Genomic DNA, 17,251 nt, shown 5'->3' with positions numbered 1-17,251 from the left:
ATGATCTACACTTGCATCTGTAACTGGTGATGACTTCATAGACACCATGAGAATCAAGTAAACCATTTACTCAATCTGACAACAGGGAGAAGTGATGCTTAAACTCAATATGAACATCTCTATTATTGGAATGCCGCTTGTGTCTACTTCTGAAATCTGCCTTTTCCGACCACTTCCTTCATGACTCGCTGAGATTCTACCTCTACCTCGGGTTGATGTGAGAAAAGTGTAAGATTCTTTGAAATAGAGCAGTCCAATAATCGGCCATCTAAGACAATGACAAAGAGTCCAAGAGACTGATTGAAGATTATGGTTGAAGTTATTGTTCTCGAGGAACAAGATCCTTAGCACAATAGAGAAATACTGTGGAGAGATCGCCACACACGCTTAACCTTAGCTTATTAGACTCGTGACCATCCTCTCGCATACAACTCAATTTCTATTCCTACACGCGCATACAACAGAAAACAGAACAAAAAAAGTCGCAGATCAAGTAAAACTTATAGTACTCTTTGGTTTTTCTATTTAAATCTATCACTTGAATCTTGAATCAAATCTTCATCATTCAATTCAGGATCGACGTTATAATGCTTAGGAATCTTGGCTGGCTTAAGCTTAACCTCGTTCCGTCCTTGCGGAGACGCGTCATCGTCCTCTACGTCTTGCAGAATGTCTTGCATTTGGCTCCAAAAATGGATCAAATTTCTTAAGGCAACAACAAAACATGCTTGTTGTTAAAAGCATACTTTTCCACGCTCGTATCGGCATATCTCGAGGTGGGATATCCAGCGACCCAAAACATAGGCCCTGAAGACCTCAAGTCCAGTCAAGGAAGGCACTTTGCAAGATTGTTTTGTGCTCAAATCTGCAAGAAATCTACCATGCAACTCTATTTTGGCCAAATCTAGTGACTAGGAGATAGAACAGCGAAGATGGAAACACATCAACATTTAGCATTCCAACTCCATTTTCCACCAAAATTCCCCAGATATATTCCCTGAAAATCACTGGCAGAGCTGGAGTGTCCCAGTACCTAGCTTTGAGGCCCTTTGCGTTTGCCATAGCCACTTGAGTCTTAATTTGGTTCAGTTGCGACGAGCTGAATTTCCAAAGCCATATTTTCCCCAAAGTACTCATGGAAACGCTTGCATAATACGAATTCGATTGATTATATTTAGGATTTGCGATATCTTTGAGGGGGGCATCATAAAATACATCGCGATAGGTAGTGTTCGAGATCAATAGATCAAATGGGGCATTTCCTGTAGCGACGACAATTATTGGGCGCCAGTTAATTTTATCAGTCGAGTTACTCCAATTGGTGAGCCAACCGTTGGAACGAAGAGCTTCAAGTTCCTGGTTCACTAAAGGCCATAGTTCGGGCCCATCGGACTTGAAATCCAAAACTAAAGTCAAGGTGGCATTGGGATTCGACTGGAATACGCCGTTGAGATTGCTGAAACTTTCGTCTGACTCCGTGGAATTGATGTTTTGATTCTCAAGGATTTTAAGGAGGGGCTTGACGTATAAATTCTGGAGCGTGCGGTCATCTCTGAGCGATTTCAAAGAATGGCCAACTAACAAGCCATCGCTGCCAGATTTCTTGTTTAGCCATATGTCTGCTTCTACTCCTGTACAGCCTGCAGCGACAGCTTCGAAAAGAGGAACGGATCTCCAGTAGTCATTGTGCGAATGACATGACAGCGGTACAATATTCTTTGTGAAATCTGGTCTCCAAGGTGCAAGGAGAGAAGATGAATTGCTGGGATCTTTCCACTGCTCAACCACATAATTTATTCCGCTCGATGGTGTATGAGGCAGATGGTAACGGGGGAGGGTCATAAATAGTATAAGCCATAGCCTAAGGTTCTGGTTAGTTCGAAGAATTACAGTAGTTACAGACACAAACAAGATCATGACAGTACTGACAACGCTGCGATACCACCAAGAGCTGATAGATAAAGTAATACCCAATATCTACGCTTCCAAGGCCATACTTCTTTCATTGGAATTGAAAGATCATTAACCGATCGATAGTAGATAGGTAGGCAACACCGTTTTTTATCGATGCTGTCGCCCATGTCGCTGACACTATGCACAGAATGAGCGTAACTTCCGCTGGTTGCTCTATTTAATAGTCGAACTGTCGAATTTGTTATTTGGGGCTGTGTATTACTGGTGAGAATACCCATTCTGAGGAGTTGCTGTGCTGCGGCGCTACCTTGCGAAATACAATGAGAAAGCAATCTTCATAAACCGCTACGAGGTATAGGGAGACGCGTTAAATATTGGAGAAAAACATGCCAACATTCACATTCACCGGAGCATTGATGTCAAGATACATAGCCCTTCGCAGCGGTTAATGACATCTTCGTCATACCGCATCCGTAGTACGTATAGCTTGCTCTCATGCCTCATTTTTCTTCGCCTGCATGGTGCTCGTTGATGTGGGTAGGCACAATAAATTCATAAGCTTGTCCGAAACAAGTTATCCAGTCTTGTGAGGAGGGGATGATAGCTCTCAGAGTTTGACACCACACAGAAAACTCACCAAGTTTCATTTTCAAATATCTTTACAGTGCCGCTCAACAAATGCAAAGTTACACGTCAGGATTCAAGGCTCAAAGTGGGAATAATCTTCTACTCTAATCACTCAATTATGTCTATCGTTACACAAGTGATTGGGGTCGCGGAGAATCTACATTGAATTCACTCGGGCTGCGCCATTGTGTGATGAGAAACATGTTACAACAGCGATATTATCGAATTTACACTTGCTTACTAAAGTAATCAGTATGCTATTTCTATTGGAAAAACGCCTACCGGAAGACGCTACGCTATCTATTTTCAGGAGGGAGCCATCGAGCGGTGGCATTTGCGGCGTGAGATGGCGCTAGCAACTACCGAACACAAGAGACAAAGCCGAGGCGGCACGGCAAGCCAGAAATCTTGAGCCAACACAACTATGTGGTGGCTTATATTTATCAAAAGAGCACGTCAGCCTTCTAGCGAGTGGTGGGCCGCAAATTAGGCTTCGAATTTACTGTGCCGTTTTCATCGATGCATTTGCGTTCAATGAGATGCAGACTCGCCAAAAAATCTTGTGTGTAGAGCCAATCAAAGTTATTCCCTGCTTACTTTTGTCGTTTCAAAATGATGGGATTGTATGGACTGCGCCGTGCGATATAACTCGCATCAAATTGGCAAGGCACAAGGCCTATGTTTCATTTTCTAAATCCTCCTCTTTGCTTTGCAGTCATGGGCTTAACCAAATTTTATATCCATCTTACCGAGATTAATCATGAAACTTGGTCAAATAATGCTTTTTGCTATAGTTGCGTCGGTTTCCAGTTGTATAACGATGGCGGAAGTTACCAATTGATATATGCCTCAAAGTTCAAGTTATTCTTGTGTGGAATCCTCTATGCGATTCTGTAACGGAATATCTCGAAACAGAATGTCAAATCCTATCTCTGTATTCCCGTCTCAAAGAGATAACGAATCAACATTCGCTGATACCACGACTCTCCGACGCCGTTGGGATTTATTTGGGCTGGTCTCTAGAATTAACATCTCATGACCTCAGAAGACTTCTCATTCGTCACCATGCCAATGGAGTACCCTGGCGATTAGGCCGAGGATTGTGAATGGGCGGTAGCTGCTTAGTACTTTGCAAATGTATGATGCTTGTGTAGTATCAGTGAACCACCTTCCTAGTCGATTTCAGAAAATAAAATCATCTGGAGGATTTTACGTCAATTCAATGTAGTGAGGCATTTTCGAGGTGTTAACGTCATATGTTCAGACCGAATGCTTTATTCATACTCCTGCAAATTGACAAATCCAAATGGTTGCTCGTACGATTTTGTTTCTGCAATGCTACAACTCGTATACAGCCTGCCGACACGTCTCCCCTACTGTATAACTTTTGATTAGTGTCAGAATCACCCCGTTTTTTTCTTTTCAAATTTGTAGTTACCTAAATTCCAGGAACCAAGGGCCCAACTTCGGTAGCCGGCTCGTATTTGGTTTCTCTAGCACTATTTGAAAGTGGAGTAGGGATGCTTACACCCCGCTTTGCATCATGTTCGGATCATCCCGAGAAGGGGAAAGTACGCCCGCCTCGTTATGAGTATAACGAGCAGTTCCGTTTCTTGTATCTCGTTGCCTAGAAAAAGCATCAGAGCCGCTCTTTTTTCTATTAAGAGAATAAAACGAAATGACTGAGGCTGTCCATGACGAATAATTGCAATGCGCTGCGTATACAGACTCAGCATTAGTTGATGATACCTCGGATATCTCGAAACTCTGGGTACTATCACCACGAGCCTTTGGATATCATGGCTGCCTCTCCCCGATTCTCGATTATTAATCACTCAACTTATATATAACCAGAGGCGCTGGGTCAGAAGTCTTGGGATTCGTTAAATCCAAACTGTTAGATATATTTGAACTAATCATCGATATAGGTTACAGAACCGTAACACACGGACTCTGCTTCACTATCTGCGTCAATCAAGGTAGCGATCTATTCACTATCGACTCCGGAAAGGAGCTCTTACTAGTCTAGGCCTACCAAATCGAACGAAGCTAACATCGCTCTTGGGAACGTATTACACTCAAGAACAGGGTACCATGCCATATCGAATGTGTGAAATCACCATATTTCTATCTCATAAAGACTGAAGGTTTAGCATGCTTCGTGGTCAAGGTTCATGATGAAGAGTCAGATGCACTCACACCCCTGATATCAATCTCTACGAAGAATCCTGATGAGATCAACGGATCCTGATGGCTAACGAAGAAATTCGCTACGGTTCTTCCAAGGTTGATACGGAACGCAGAACCTGGAAGTGATAAGACTGATTATCGTGTACTTCCAGTCAAAAATTGATTAAGTGAAATATGATTGGTGATGCAAATGAACTGGAGGTAACAGACTACATGCAGGGCATGAGACTAAAATCGTGTTGGAGGGAGCTTTTTCTTCTTCTAGTTGGTATGCCGTGTGGTTATGCTGTGGTTTGCTTTTCACTTATTTGATTAATATACCTGAGAAAATATAAAAGTATCAAAAATCATGTGGCTGTCGATGCTAATGATTCTTGACGTTAAACCATCACACATCGGACCTTATCCTCCTAGATTTAAGCGAAGATCAAGTGCCTCCTTCATTGATTAGCAGACTAATGAATCCAAAAAAGATGATATAATCATTGCTTTATGTGGAAGATGTGATTGGTACTGGTTTCTTATGAAATCTGAGATACCTTGTTCGTTTCATGCAACTCACTTCCTTATTTACCCCACCAACAATGATTTGATTATATAAGGTGACGTGACAAAATTAGGCGATACACTTCATGGCATCAGCCATTTTAATCTATCAATGCGATAAATAAACCAAGCTCAGCACTGCACTTCCCAATATTGAATCAGACCAAAATCTAACACAGATTCCCCAAATTTCAAGAATATCCTCATTAAACTGCATCAAGATGACTGAAAATATCCTCACCTTCTGCACAGCTGAAATCCCACCCGAAGTATGACCTCTTCCCTTCTTTCAAACCATCGCATTCGCTACCTACCTACTCACATTTTTCTAGCTAATTTCTCAATTTATCAAACACTCCCAACGCACCCAAGAGAGTTCCAAAATCTGGTCTATCGTCCGCACACCCACCTCGCACCCCCTCGGCAAACGCACGCGCACTACCATCTCTCCTTTCCGAAGCGGATTCCTAGACGCCTCCCTCTCCACACTCTCTGAATTCGTGACTTCGGCTCCGCAAACCGATGGGCACCATTTCAGCCGCAACACCTTCGCGGTACTGGATGCGCGGAGTATAGAAGATGAGACGGTGGTGCTGTGGAGTCGGCTGGACAGTATGCCGATGGAGGCCGTGGAGAGAGGGGGATGGGATGAGGGGAAGAAAACGACGGAGTGGAAGGATTATCGCGTGGAGTTTAGCAAGGCGTGTTGGGTGGTGGGGGTGTTGCAAACGGCACCGGGGTTGTTTGGGGAAATTGTGGAGAAGGGTCAGGGCACTAGTGTGGATGGGGACGGGGTGCTCAAAGTGGATACCCCGATGAAGGAATGCGATTTGGAGGTAGATGATGTTTCTACGGATGAGGAAAGTTTGTGAGCGTATTGTACGGGTGTTGGATGCGTTGTCAGTTTCGTCCTGCCTTGTTTTGATGGAGGTTGCAATGCAACGTCAACTTAGCCACTGTTGATCAAGCCACATCACGTGATTATTATGGTGATGGATTCTTAGGTTTCTTTCTTCCGTTATTACCTGGTATGCAATTTATAGGGAAAGAGTTGCCGATGTTACTTACTTAGTGGAGGAAGTATCGTCTTACTTATGGCGCATCAAACGCGCGTCATTATCGTTTGCGCGCCAACAAAGCTTGAACTGTGGAACTGTGACTCTTAAAGGCGTATCTGATGAAACCTGGGCACAACAGGAGATCACTAAGATTGGGGAATGACTGACATCTCTTCTTACCGTCTCATTTTCGTTGGTACATGAAGTGAAAATGAAAAATCAAAGTAATAATTTGAGCTACTATTGGTCATTTTCACTTCCCATCAAATTAGTTTCAACTACTGTCAAATCAAGATTTGAAGGCTCCTCCAAATATCCTACTATCTCTTCTTAATTTCGTTAGTACAGGAAGTGAAGTTTGAAAATCAAATTGATTGGAGCTACTGTCGGCTCTTTTCGCTATTTATCAACTTGGTTTAAACTACTGCAAAATTAAGTTTAAACTACTGTCAAACTTCGTAGAATTACTATCAAATTTTTTGAAGCCACATCGAACCAACGAAAATTATATTGAACTACCTACCGGTACTTGTGAATCACAAATCTGTGGATCCGACTCTACTAGTTTATCCAAATGATCGTTCCTTCTATAAATGCACCTCATTACTCCCATTTCTCTACAATACAACTTGACTTCCTCTACATCAAATTTCTTAGATAACCAAGAATACATTCATTACAGTTTATCTCTTCACACTGTTCTCCCATATTTGTTAGACCTGGTAGACAACCAAAAATACATTCTAAGTCTATAATAAATCCATTAGAGTTTACCTCAGACAATAGTCTCCCACCATGGCAGCAAAACTCATATTCAATCCCTCCGACGATGCGTTTCTAACGCAAAGAAATCTTATCAAACCAGCTACACGCCGAAGAAGATTAATTTCATCATCTATTTTACAATCTGAATCACTCTCCTCATCCGATTCCGGTTCCGGTTCCGGTTCATCAGAGGGAATCGACATGAAAGACTTCACCATTATACCCGAGTTTCTCGAGAGCGAGGAGACCATAGAATGGCTTGGATGGAATCCCACAAAAGCTGCTGAGATATGGAACAGGTGGAAGGAAATACAAGAGACAGAGCAGGATCAGGGAACAATCTTCGAGGTTGAATTTCTCCAATGTGCTCTAGGGCATATTCCTGGCCGGAGTTTCGAGGATGGTTCCAGCGACTGGGAGGAACACATGAGAAGCTGGGGAATCAGCGACGAGCTTAGCGATGCTATAATGGATGCCGATTTCACCGACATAAGATGCACAGAATCGGCTCAGCACTGGGTAACCGATACTATCGAGATAAGATATCTAAGTTTGGAAAGAATCAAGAGGGAAAGTGATCAGAGGACGATCAACAACCATACCATGAATCCTAGTGTAGCAAGTAGTGCGGTACCACGATACTCAAGGGTACCGGGTCTTCAAACCTTGTTCAAAGCCATCTCGACAGAGAGGTTGAGATACAGCGATAGCAAGATTAACATTGACTCTCTAGTGAGTGAAGGAGCGACTGATTTTCGAGGCTACGGAGGTGCACTATATTTCACACCTGACTACAAGGTTGCGGATAATTACCGACGATACATCAGAAGACGAGTTGGTTCAACACGTGCGCTAATGATTCAACTGACCCTGCCAAATGCATGGATAGAGGGACTCCCCCCCCGTGTGTTGGAATTCGGGGATCTTTGGAAAAAGTTGGTACATACCAGTCGTCAAGGCAACAGATTGACCGGAGACATGAAATACATTCGCAATTTGCCCCTCATCATTGCACCAATTGCGCACTCGCCCAACAAGGCTATTACCAGACTTGAAACATGGACGGAGGTGGGCATTCAGCACGTCTTGAAAATGCCAGGGCAGGAAACTTTACCAGTGCAATACGCGTTTCAAGTAGAAGACAACTTTGAAGAGATCGAGCAAATTGGCGAGCTAAAAGTGGTGGCATAATGTGTAGCTTGGATCCCGTTCAATAAACCGAGCTTCGATGGGTTTTTTCAATAAGCAGATTGGCTGAATATCGGCTCACAAGCGTTTGGAATTCAAGAATCTGGCTTTGCTTTATTTGTAACTAGCTTTCGTGGACTTCGATGGATTGGGTTTCGATGAGTAAATTTAATAATTAGATAGTTAATAATCTAAAAATAAACTTTGCGAATTTCATTCTCTACAATGTACTCTTATATCTCTAAGAATTAATCTTGAAATCTTTGTCTTGTGAGAACTTGTCTAGATTTCATACAATATTTGTTAACCCTAATCCTAGATGAAGATGAAGGTGAAGTGATAGTCCTTGTAGTGAGATCGGAGGAAGACACAGAGCTGAGAACAGTGGTATCTGATGGAAATGTAGTAGCTGAAGAAATATTAGAAAGAGTTGAATCTGATTGATATCTGTTTGATGAGGTAGAGCCTGGCTCGGATGTTTGTGGAGTAGATATACTAGAAAACCTTGAAGGGAATGCGGTGAATGTATGCAGAGTACTTTCTGAGTTAGATGAGGTTATTGAAAAATTGATGGATGATATTACACCGCTAGTAAAGGTCCTACTGGAAGCAGAGGTAGTTATGGAAGAAAATTCAAAAAGGCGCGTGTCTGAGGAGTATACAGTTATGGAAGAACTTTTGGGTCTATAAGATGATGATGTCGGAACGGAAATCAATGTCGTGACTGGATGTACTGATAATGCGGAGCTGATAGTACTGGCATGACTACACGCAATGAAGCCCGCAAACAAAAGATTTGGCACGGAATAATGCATCTCATATACAGTTCGAAGTAAATTCGACCTTGATTCTCCGCATGATGAGAAGAAATTATGCAATGCGATCTACTCTTATACTACCCATGGCCAAAGATCTGTAAGTAATGCCAAGCACCCAAACTTCCCCTTGCTTCCGTCTCGCGCTACCGTTGAAACATCCAGATCGCAGCACACCAGTTCTTGTCTTAAAATCGCCATTCCCAATGAATTCCAATTCCTGGTCCCGCGTGTTTCTTAAGCCAATCCAACTATACGCACTCACATCAGCTTTCTTTGTCCATATGGTCTGGTACATGTAAAGGATCAAGCTTACAAACTTTTCAGCTGCACTTCTATGCCGTTTCTTGGGTGGAGTAGGTGGACAAGGATCGGGAATTATGGGGTAATTTGGGTTAGTTGGAGGGGTATCTGGATTTGTCGGAGGGGAATCTGGAGTAGGCATATCTGGATCGTAACCGTCGGCACTATTGGCTAATTGTATTGCTTGAATGATTGTGTCGTCAAGTGAAAGGTAGTCTGTATTGTTGAATACAGACTCCCAGTAGGCCACTTTGCATAGCCAACGTTAGCTTATTCGTTAAAAATAGGAAGCCAAAGAACTAATTCATGAAACCCACTAGCAGCTAGAAGAGCAGCGTCATCATCTTCGTCATTTCTCGCTACCAGAGTTGGGCATGCACTCGAAGAGCTGGCTGAAGAGCTACCGCTCGTCGCAGATGTCGCAGCAGTGATTTCTATCACTGAAGTTGCGGAAGTAGTTGGCGGATGGTTTGATATACTGGAAAGCGAGCTCAACCCCGAGGAAATAGGTGAGAACCAGCTGTGAGCTGAGATGCTAGTAGTAGATGAGACAATTATAGAGCTACTCTGAGTTAGGGAAGGAGTAGCCAAGTAGATTGGAGTCGTAACCGCGGATGAAGATCCAGAGGAAAGACTAAGACATTGTACGAGTGGGAGAATTCCCACGAGAATAATTTGGGGGTACATCAAAATTTAAATCACTTTAAAGACTTGCGATAGGATTAAAATAAGCTGAGAAGAGAACTATGGATACTTGGATGCAACCTTTTAACAAAGCTAATTACCTTTTATATTGAAAAACGTCGTAGTGGTGCTGTTGCCAAAAATGTAGAGTCTATTTTATTATCAGCCTCCATATCTGGAAAAATCTGGCTCCAGCCATGTCTTAGACTACCTTCATGTTTTTCCAAAGTCTGAATTTGAGGAAGGGGTCGCAAATTGTGATCCCCAAAAGGTAATAATTAGGTAGGTATATAAAGTAACAAATATCGTGGACGAGGAAAAGAATTTACCGAAGGAGTACCAACACCTGAGAATTCTGGTGCTGTTCGACTTTAGTAGGATTTCTCTTCTCCTAACTTCACCTTGCGATCGCCTGCATAAGGGTGTAACTTAAAACATATCATTTCACCGGTGGGTGTACGGACTGACGGGACACTACAAAAAAGTACTTGTGGATATCTCTTGATATGTCTACTCGTATGTATATTTTAGAAATTGGTGCAATTATTTTGTCGAGATGAAACAATCAAACCATAAATTCTGATATCAAATAATCCAAGAATGAATTTGTTATAAGATTTGATACTTGGGAAGTCTCTCGTCAATCCATGTACCCGCTGGTGTTCCTAATTCTAGAGAACATCCACTATTATCATCTAGCACTTTGGCTTACTAAAGGTCGAAATAACTCCCATCATTGCATACCTTGGAATGTGCATGTTGAATCAGTTAAGGTTTTCTATTAATACCACATAACTGCACAGTTTGAACATCTTGAAGACAAAAAGTAAGTAGTAAAGAGCTCAAATTCATTTCTCGTGGTTGAGTTTTGGAATGAGCCCGTCCGCCGAAGAACTTCCAATCTTCGAGAGCTATAATAAGTTTTGACTAAGGCCAATTAACATGAACGATGCGAGCAAAATCTGATACTTTAGATCGTTCAGGATTCTAGAACCCCAAAGCATCATAAGCCGTAAGTGATTGATATTGATAGAACAGGTAAAGACAGAGGAATTTTGAGCAAGCCAAACGAATGTCAAATGTGCCAAAGATAAGCAGAATTCCTCTTCAGACCCCCTTGGACTGCATCAAAAATCGCCGTCCAATAATTCCTTGTCCAAAGAAATGTAAAATGTAACTTTCCCAATGTTTTATCAAATCACAAATGACGTCCATCCAACCATTCTTGAAGTCCGTCAAAAATAGGCGCGAACACTTTGAGCTATCATTAAAGTAAAACTCATTAGTCTCATATATCATTACTGCTCCATATCAGGTAAACTCACAATAGCGACTAAATTCTTGAAATCTTGACACTCAGTAAGACCGTCTTCAATAGCTTTATCTATTACTGGCTTTGCCTTCTCTATCTCATCATATATACGAATAAGCTTTCTTAGTTTCTCGACTGTTGTATATAATGATTGATTAACGTTGTTCAGTAATTTTGCTAGAAAAAGAAGGCTATAAGCTGAACTCACTTTGGTCTGGTGTTAGCTTGGGAGGGTCAGCACGTTTCCCCATGCGGTGACTACCATAGCTTGGTATATCTGTAGGAACAGTAGTGGGTTCTGTCCAGGTGAATGTTGGAGATACGCAGGTGCTTGATGATGAAGATGTGGTAGTTGTGGGGTATACATAAGTAGTGGGTTCTGTTGTAGTTGGCGCTTCGCTAGTGGTTAGTATAGAAGTCGTTTGTTCTGTGAAAGTCGACTTGCTCGCTGGATAAGAGGCATATGTGTGATAAGTAGGAGTTGTGGAGTAATCAGTGGTTGTTATCTTGGTGCTAGTTGGATAAGTAGTAGAGGCCAAGGTGGTGGGAGAGTAATAGGTTATGGGAGTGAAAGTAGAGGTAACCACACTGCTAATACCCTCGTAGTAGAAGATATCACAAAGGGTGATACGGAAAAGCACCGCGAGAATAGCAGCGAAGGAGTGGGAATGTATTTTTTCCCCAAGTGATCTACAGAATGAATGGGTATTTGAGAGAGATGATATAAATAGCTAGTGATAGAAATGTCAAAATTGATGCTTACTAGATATCTAAAAGTCAGGTTGTTTATATAGACTGACTCTCCTGTTCATGACTACCGTCACGGCTTCACCGCTCCCAAAGATTTTAATCCATGCTGCAGCAGATGAGCCAGCTGAAAATAGGCGTACACAATCCATCATTTAGTGAGTTGATCACAACTCAGTACTTTCATCCAACTGGACTCTTGCCTTAAAAGCATGAATTCCAATCCAACGATCCCGAAATAATCGTTTTTCAAGAATTTTCTATGCAAAGTATCAAAGTCGTAACTCGAAGGCCGATAATACCAAGAGAGAAACTACGAGCGGGAACTTTCTACCGCTTCCGCCAACTCAGAACTTCCCTCATGCCACAAGACGACGACTACATCCCTTACTTTCATAAAGCCACCCCGCAGTCGACATCGCTCGCACTCGCTTAGTGGCCTTGAAGGATGTCTAAGACAGCTAACCAAGAGAATAGAGAAGATCCGAAAGAAACAGACTAAGTCACTTCGAGCTCACACTAAGAACAGCAAAATCTCAATGCCAATTCAAGCAAATCCCGATATAATTATTCATAAATTCATCACAAATCTTTGAGTGAAAAAATTCGAGCGCCTAGAACAAAACTTCTGCCTCTCGAAGAAAGCAACATCTCGAAAACAACGAAGTGCAGGCGAGAACAATCATGCAGATGTGTTAGACACCTGCCGTCGATATTTGGTATACCTCTGCTGGCATACCAATCAACATCACTTGCGCAAATCCAGCACGAATGACACCAAAAGTATGGCGCATCAGGTACCGACAGTAAAATTCGAGTAGCGGCAATCACCAGCGGATGCCGAATCAACTTCCCCGAAGCAAGACATTACATTCCAAGCATTCCAACACCGCGTGTGCTTTACTTGGCCAGAACTACTCATACGGCATTAACCCATATATCCTTTATACCGGGAAAAGTAGGGCTGACAATGTGAATCTATGGTATTCAAGCTTTTCACAGAATGTAGATAACTCTACGGCGGGTCATGTTTACGAGGCTGAGATTGATAATTCCCAGTTAGGAAAGGTACTCCTGAATTGTTCTTTCCGCCAATGTCCTGTCCTGGTATGTTTGAAGTAACCAATAATATCTACCGTATATTCATCATACACATAAACCGACTCTTTGTACTACGTCATCACTTTCTTTTCGTTGCTCCATCTTTCTTAGAACTTCCTGTAGCTTTACCAATAACTGCATCTGCCTTATTTTCGGCTACCTTGGCACCTTCAAGCCCCTCCTTGACGCTCGCATCAGCGCCTGGGATACTCTTCAAAGGTTGATTGGCAATCTTCTCCTCAACCTCTTCATCGTCACCTCCTTGTCCAAACTCATTGACTCTGGTGTAGTCAACCTTATACTTCCAACTTTGATAAAGGTAAACAAAAAAGATGACATCATCTCTGAGTGTTGCCAAACGATGTAGTGTTGGCATCTTAATAGTGAATGCAAAAAGATCGTCGATGAATGTATTCAAGAACTTGTACATCATAGCTCTACCTGGCATATGTGCAACACTCTTGAGTCGGTAGTTGATGTACAATGAAGGGACCATCATCAAGAATCCGTATGCGTAGACGGATCCGACAAGAGTTGCGATTACGAAAGAGTACCAAGATTTGTGACTTTCGTATTTCAAGGAGTATGCACCATAGGCGATGAGAAGTGGAACAGCAATCATGTACATATACTTGAAAGCAACTGCATCATACTCCTTGGTCTTTTCTTCCGTCTCGGAGAGAACATGCTTATCTTCAAAAGCGATGCGGTATGGTATGATCGAATTTGGTGCATCGCGAATACGAACATTGACCACCGTGGTGATCTTCCAGAACTCGAGTACGATCCCCATTCCTTGAGTGAACAAAATCATCCAACCTGAATAATTGTGAGTACTTATATCTATGAACATAGGCTAAGATATAAACTTACTAGTATTCTCATTGTTGTCCATCAAGTACAAGAAAATAACACCTTGCATGAAGACGTTTCCGAGAATTGAACGAACTGAGATTCCAACATTGTTTTTCTTGTTTCGGTAATGGCTAATATCGGATTTGAAGGCCATCATCTCAAAGATCATATGAAAAATACTAACAATAACCGTGGTGGCCAAAAGATAGATATTGGTATCTAATAAAACTTCCTTGATCATCTCAAACTCACTACCGTCTCCGCCACCGGGTGGTGCTTGTCCTTGAGCAGCATTTCTAGCGGTTTGTTTCGCGCCTTCGTCCATACTTGCCATCAAGGTAAATTTCCAATTGGCAAAGTTCTGGAGGTCAATATGAATGGGAAGTCTGGTGACTGTTGAATTGAGAACTGTCATGTGAGTCTTCAGTTGCCAAAAAGTGTTGACGAAGAGTAGTGGATAGTACCATCCATTGAGTCCGGTGCCGTCTCTAGCTCCACTTGCCTCCAAATGAACATATTGACGAACAGCAGGATGTAAAGATGGAAAGTCCATGACGCCAGAATCTGGAATGAAGGACATTGTAAAGTTAGGATGATAGTGAGATTTGATTACAGGTCCAGTAGGAATTTCCTCTTCAGGCTAATCAATCGTTAGTGGAGTAGTTTGAAATTGAATACTTAACAAACTCACCTCATCGGTCTCTTCAGCAGCTGCCAAAAGATTCTTGGTCTTTCTTATTTTCTTTTGCGCAATGTATTGGGTGAGAGGATGCACAAAGTGAAATGCCTTTGTGGGATCATAGCCGGGAGTAGCAGGATCTAATTTACTTCCAGAAATTCCAATATAGAAATGACCCCAAAGTGTGCCATTATTCTGCACCTCAGACGGAACATCGAAGCTTGCATCAATTGATCGGTGTTGGTTGTAATCTCCAAATGCGAATCCAGTCTCATCCAGTACGATTCTCTCCTTTGGTACTTTTGCAATAGGTTCCGCGACAAAAGTGGGGGATACAACAATAGTGATATCAAGAGGACTATCCGTAGGCCACATCGGTGCAATTCTCTGAGGAATGGGACTCCATACTGCTCCTTCATCTAATTTGTCTGGTCGCGCATAGTATGGGGGGATTTCACCATTATTTGCTGGAACTTTCATAACTACTCCAGAGGCATCGGTTGTAGTAGCAGTCGCAGGCCCCTTATTTCCAGTTATTTGCTTCATCAAGAATTGCATACCAACGAAAATGGCGATGCCTTGCACGGCGGATTTGATCATAGGCTGTTCATGACATTGTCAGTAAGTTTTATCGGGCAGCTCTAGGAGGGACTCACACTCATACCGCCTTCCTGGGCTTGCGCACCCGCAGCTGGAGGAGCTGTTCCGGATGGCATATTGAAGATGATATGACTTCTTCAAATATTTGTTGAGGTATAAAAGTCAACTGGTACGTTGTCTAGATGTGAATAATTATGGATAGCTTACGGCACAATAATAAGCTAACGCGACGGAACAATTTTGGTGCCGATCACCGAGAAGCGATCCCGAATTATACGTTTAGGAACGTGACATGAAAATATCTATTTCAATATGCTCAGATTTGGGCCTTGGGATTTCGCAAAAGATAATAAGATTTGGATTACACATACTCGGAAGCGTTTTGAATATTTATGACATTTGAGCATCCACATATGTAATTCTCAAGCACTGAGGAGGTAGGTATCAAGCCGGTGGCTCAATAGATTTTAAGTTACACAGGAAAATGGGATAGTCTCTTTAAGGCACGCAATCGTCCTTTGGAAAGACAAATTTGGGTAAACTCCAAGCAAAGAAACCCCAAACCCATAGATACCCTACCCAATAATGCCATCTCGAGTCTTTGCTCCATCCATAGCGTCTTAGAATTTCCTTCCCCAATTTCTGAACAAGATCTTCAGCAATAATTGCACAAGGACATAGGGAATACCATTGAAATATGTGGCTTACTCCACAGTTCGGAAGTTTCATTTTTGCTGGAATATATATCATGGCATGCATACATGCAGAGACGAAGAACACCAAATACAGCATGGCGATTTTGTTGAACCTAGAATTCTGGGGAATACGAAATATCTTTAAGGATATCAATGATGCCCAAGCGATAAAATCTCGACGCAAGAATTGATGCCAAAAAACGCTGGGAATGAAAATAAATATTAGCATGGACTGCATTCCTTATGGTCATATAAAAATATCACGTACCCCCAATATCTTCGGATGGTATATGCTTCCGTCAATAATCCATAAACAGGATAGTTCCAGCCAGGTATAGCTTTGGCACCACCAATGAATACCGCCACTGCAGATATAAAATAATGGTGTGCAGAAATACTAAGGATCTCAGGCAGAATCCACAAAACAGGTAATGATATTCTTATACCTATCTCTCGTATGGTAACATGGCTTATTCTCCGGAAGAACTGCTCTTTCTCCGGGCCATAATCACCAACCTGGAGACGAGCTTGGTAATTTCTTTGAAGGATGTTGACTATTCCCTAGAGGAGATAGTGAAATAATGCCATGAGTGATCTGCTAATGACAAATACATTTGGATCCGTCAGGTGAGCGAATTTTGTCATTGGGAATAGCGACAGGTTTCTCGGCTGGGAATTCGTTCCAATCTGTCTTGAGTTGAGATATGCATCCGCGGCCCATTTAAGTCTCTGCTTGAATGTTGCGGCAGAAAAATTCGGCGACTCTAGTCTGAATAATCCATAGTTAATGGTGCCCATTATGTGGCCTGCAAGCACATAACTTGTGAAACGTGAATAGGAACCGACATTTGATTTTCCATAGTATAAAGCGACGCAACCATAGATGAAGAAAAGTAAAAATGGCCATGCTCGCCACGAAAATCGTGGAGGAGTATAGATCATTATTAGGCTACCAAGAGTATAAGACAATGCTAGTGACAAAATTGGGCAGTTAAAAATTGGATTACCTAATTTGGATTAGCTATGTTACAATCTGAACGATCAATATGCACATCTAAACAAACCTCCAAGGTAAGTGTGTAAGTTTTGAAGAATCGAGAGATCCATGATTGCTGTCTCTGTCTGGAACCGCGAAATCTCCCTTGGAGAAAAGGTGTTTATTTTAACGATTC

General features: G+C 42.1%; 7 protein-coding genes across 7 annotated transcripts; 2 read left to right on the top strand and 5 right to left on the bottom strand.

The window, feature by feature from the left end:
• Window positions 1-876: 876 nt before the first annotated feature.
• EAE97_011342 (uncharacterized protein) lies at window positions 877-2,192 on the bottom strand (the record flags this gene model as incomplete). Its single annotated transcript, XM_038881857.1, has 2 exons — window positions 877-1,861; window positions 1,930-2,192. 2 exons carry the CDS (start codon window positions 2,190-2,192, stop codon window positions 877-879), a joined length of 1,248 nt encoding a protein of 415 aa, XP_038727266.1.
• A 3,306-nt stretch (window positions 2,193-5,498) lies between these two features.
• EAE97_011341 (uncharacterized protein) lies at window positions 5,499-6,149 on the top strand (the record flags this gene model as incomplete). Its single annotated transcript, XM_038881856.1, has 2 exons — window positions 5,499-5,546; window positions 5,610-6,149. 2 exons carry the CDS (start codon window positions 5,499-5,501, stop codon window positions 6,147-6,149), a joined length of 588 nt encoding a protein of 195 aa, XP_038727265.1.
• Window positions 6,150-7,130: 981 nt separating this feature from the next.
• EAE97_011340 (uncharacterized protein) lies at window positions 7,131-8,291 on the top strand (the record flags this gene model as incomplete). Its single annotated transcript, XM_038881855.1, has 1 exon — window positions 7,131-8,291. One exon carries the CDS (start codon window positions 7,131-7,133, stop codon window positions 8,289-8,291), a length of 1,161 nt encoding a protein of 386 aa, XP_038727264.1.
• An 867-nt stretch (window positions 8,292-9,158) lies between these two features.
• On the bottom strand, window positions 9,159-10,093 carry EAE97_011339 (uncharacterized protein; the record flags this gene model as incomplete). Its single annotated transcript, XM_038881854.1, has 2 exons — window positions 9,159-9,655; window positions 9,724-10,093. The coding sequence occupies 2 exons, from the start codon at window positions 10,091-10,093 to the stop codon at window positions 9,159-9,161; spliced, it is 867 nt and encodes a 288-aa protein (XP_038727263.1).
• An 884-nt stretch (window positions 10,094-10,977) lies between these two features.
• EAE97_011338 (uncharacterized protein) lies at window positions 10,978-12,287 on the bottom strand. The gene is made up of 4 exons (XM_038881853.1): window positions 12,166-12,287; window positions 11,611-12,092; window positions 11,416-11,537; window positions 10,978-11,351 (listed from the first exon to the last, which is right to left on the bottom strand). Exons 2-4 carry the CDS (start codon window positions 11,651-11,653, stop codon window positions 11,289-11,291), a joined length of 228 nt encoding a protein of 75 aa, XP_038727262.1. The 5' UTR covers window positions 11,654-12,092; window positions 12,166-12,287; the 3' UTR covers window positions 10,978-11,288.
• A 1,042-nt stretch (window positions 12,288-13,329) lies between these two features.
• Window positions 13,330-15,500, bottom strand: EAE97_011337 (uncharacterized protein; the record flags this gene model as incomplete). The annotated part of the gene is made up of 4 exons (XM_038881852.1): window positions 13,330-14,069; window positions 14,124-14,745; window positions 14,797-15,387; window positions 15,441-15,500. 4 exons carry the CDS (start codon window positions 15,498-15,500, stop codon window positions 13,330-13,332), a joined length of 2,013 nt encoding a protein of 670 aa, XP_038727261.1.
• A 382-nt stretch (window positions 15,501-15,882) lies between these two features.
• Window positions 15,883-17,186, bottom strand: EAE97_011336 (uncharacterized protein; the record flags this gene model as incomplete). Its single annotated transcript, XM_038881851.1, has 4 exons — window positions 15,883-16,282; window positions 16,348-16,640; window positions 16,692-17,086; window positions 17,144-17,186. The coding sequence occupies 4 exons, from the start codon at window positions 17,184-17,186 to the stop codon at window positions 15,883-15,885; spliced, it is 1,131 nt and encodes a 376-aa protein (XP_038727260.1).
• Window positions 17,187-17,251: the final 65 nt, after the last annotated feature.

This window comes from Botrytis byssoidea (genome assembly GCF_014898295.1).
Source record: "Botrytis byssoidea strain MUCL 94 chromosome Unknown BBYS_036, whole genome shotgun sequence".
NCBI lineage: Eukaryota > Fungi > Ascomycota > Leotiomycetes > Helotiales > Sclerotiniaceae > Botrytis > Botrytis byssoidea.
The sequence above is the reverse complement of the archived record's forward strand: the minus strand, read 5'-3'. Positions and strand labels throughout refer to the sequence as shown.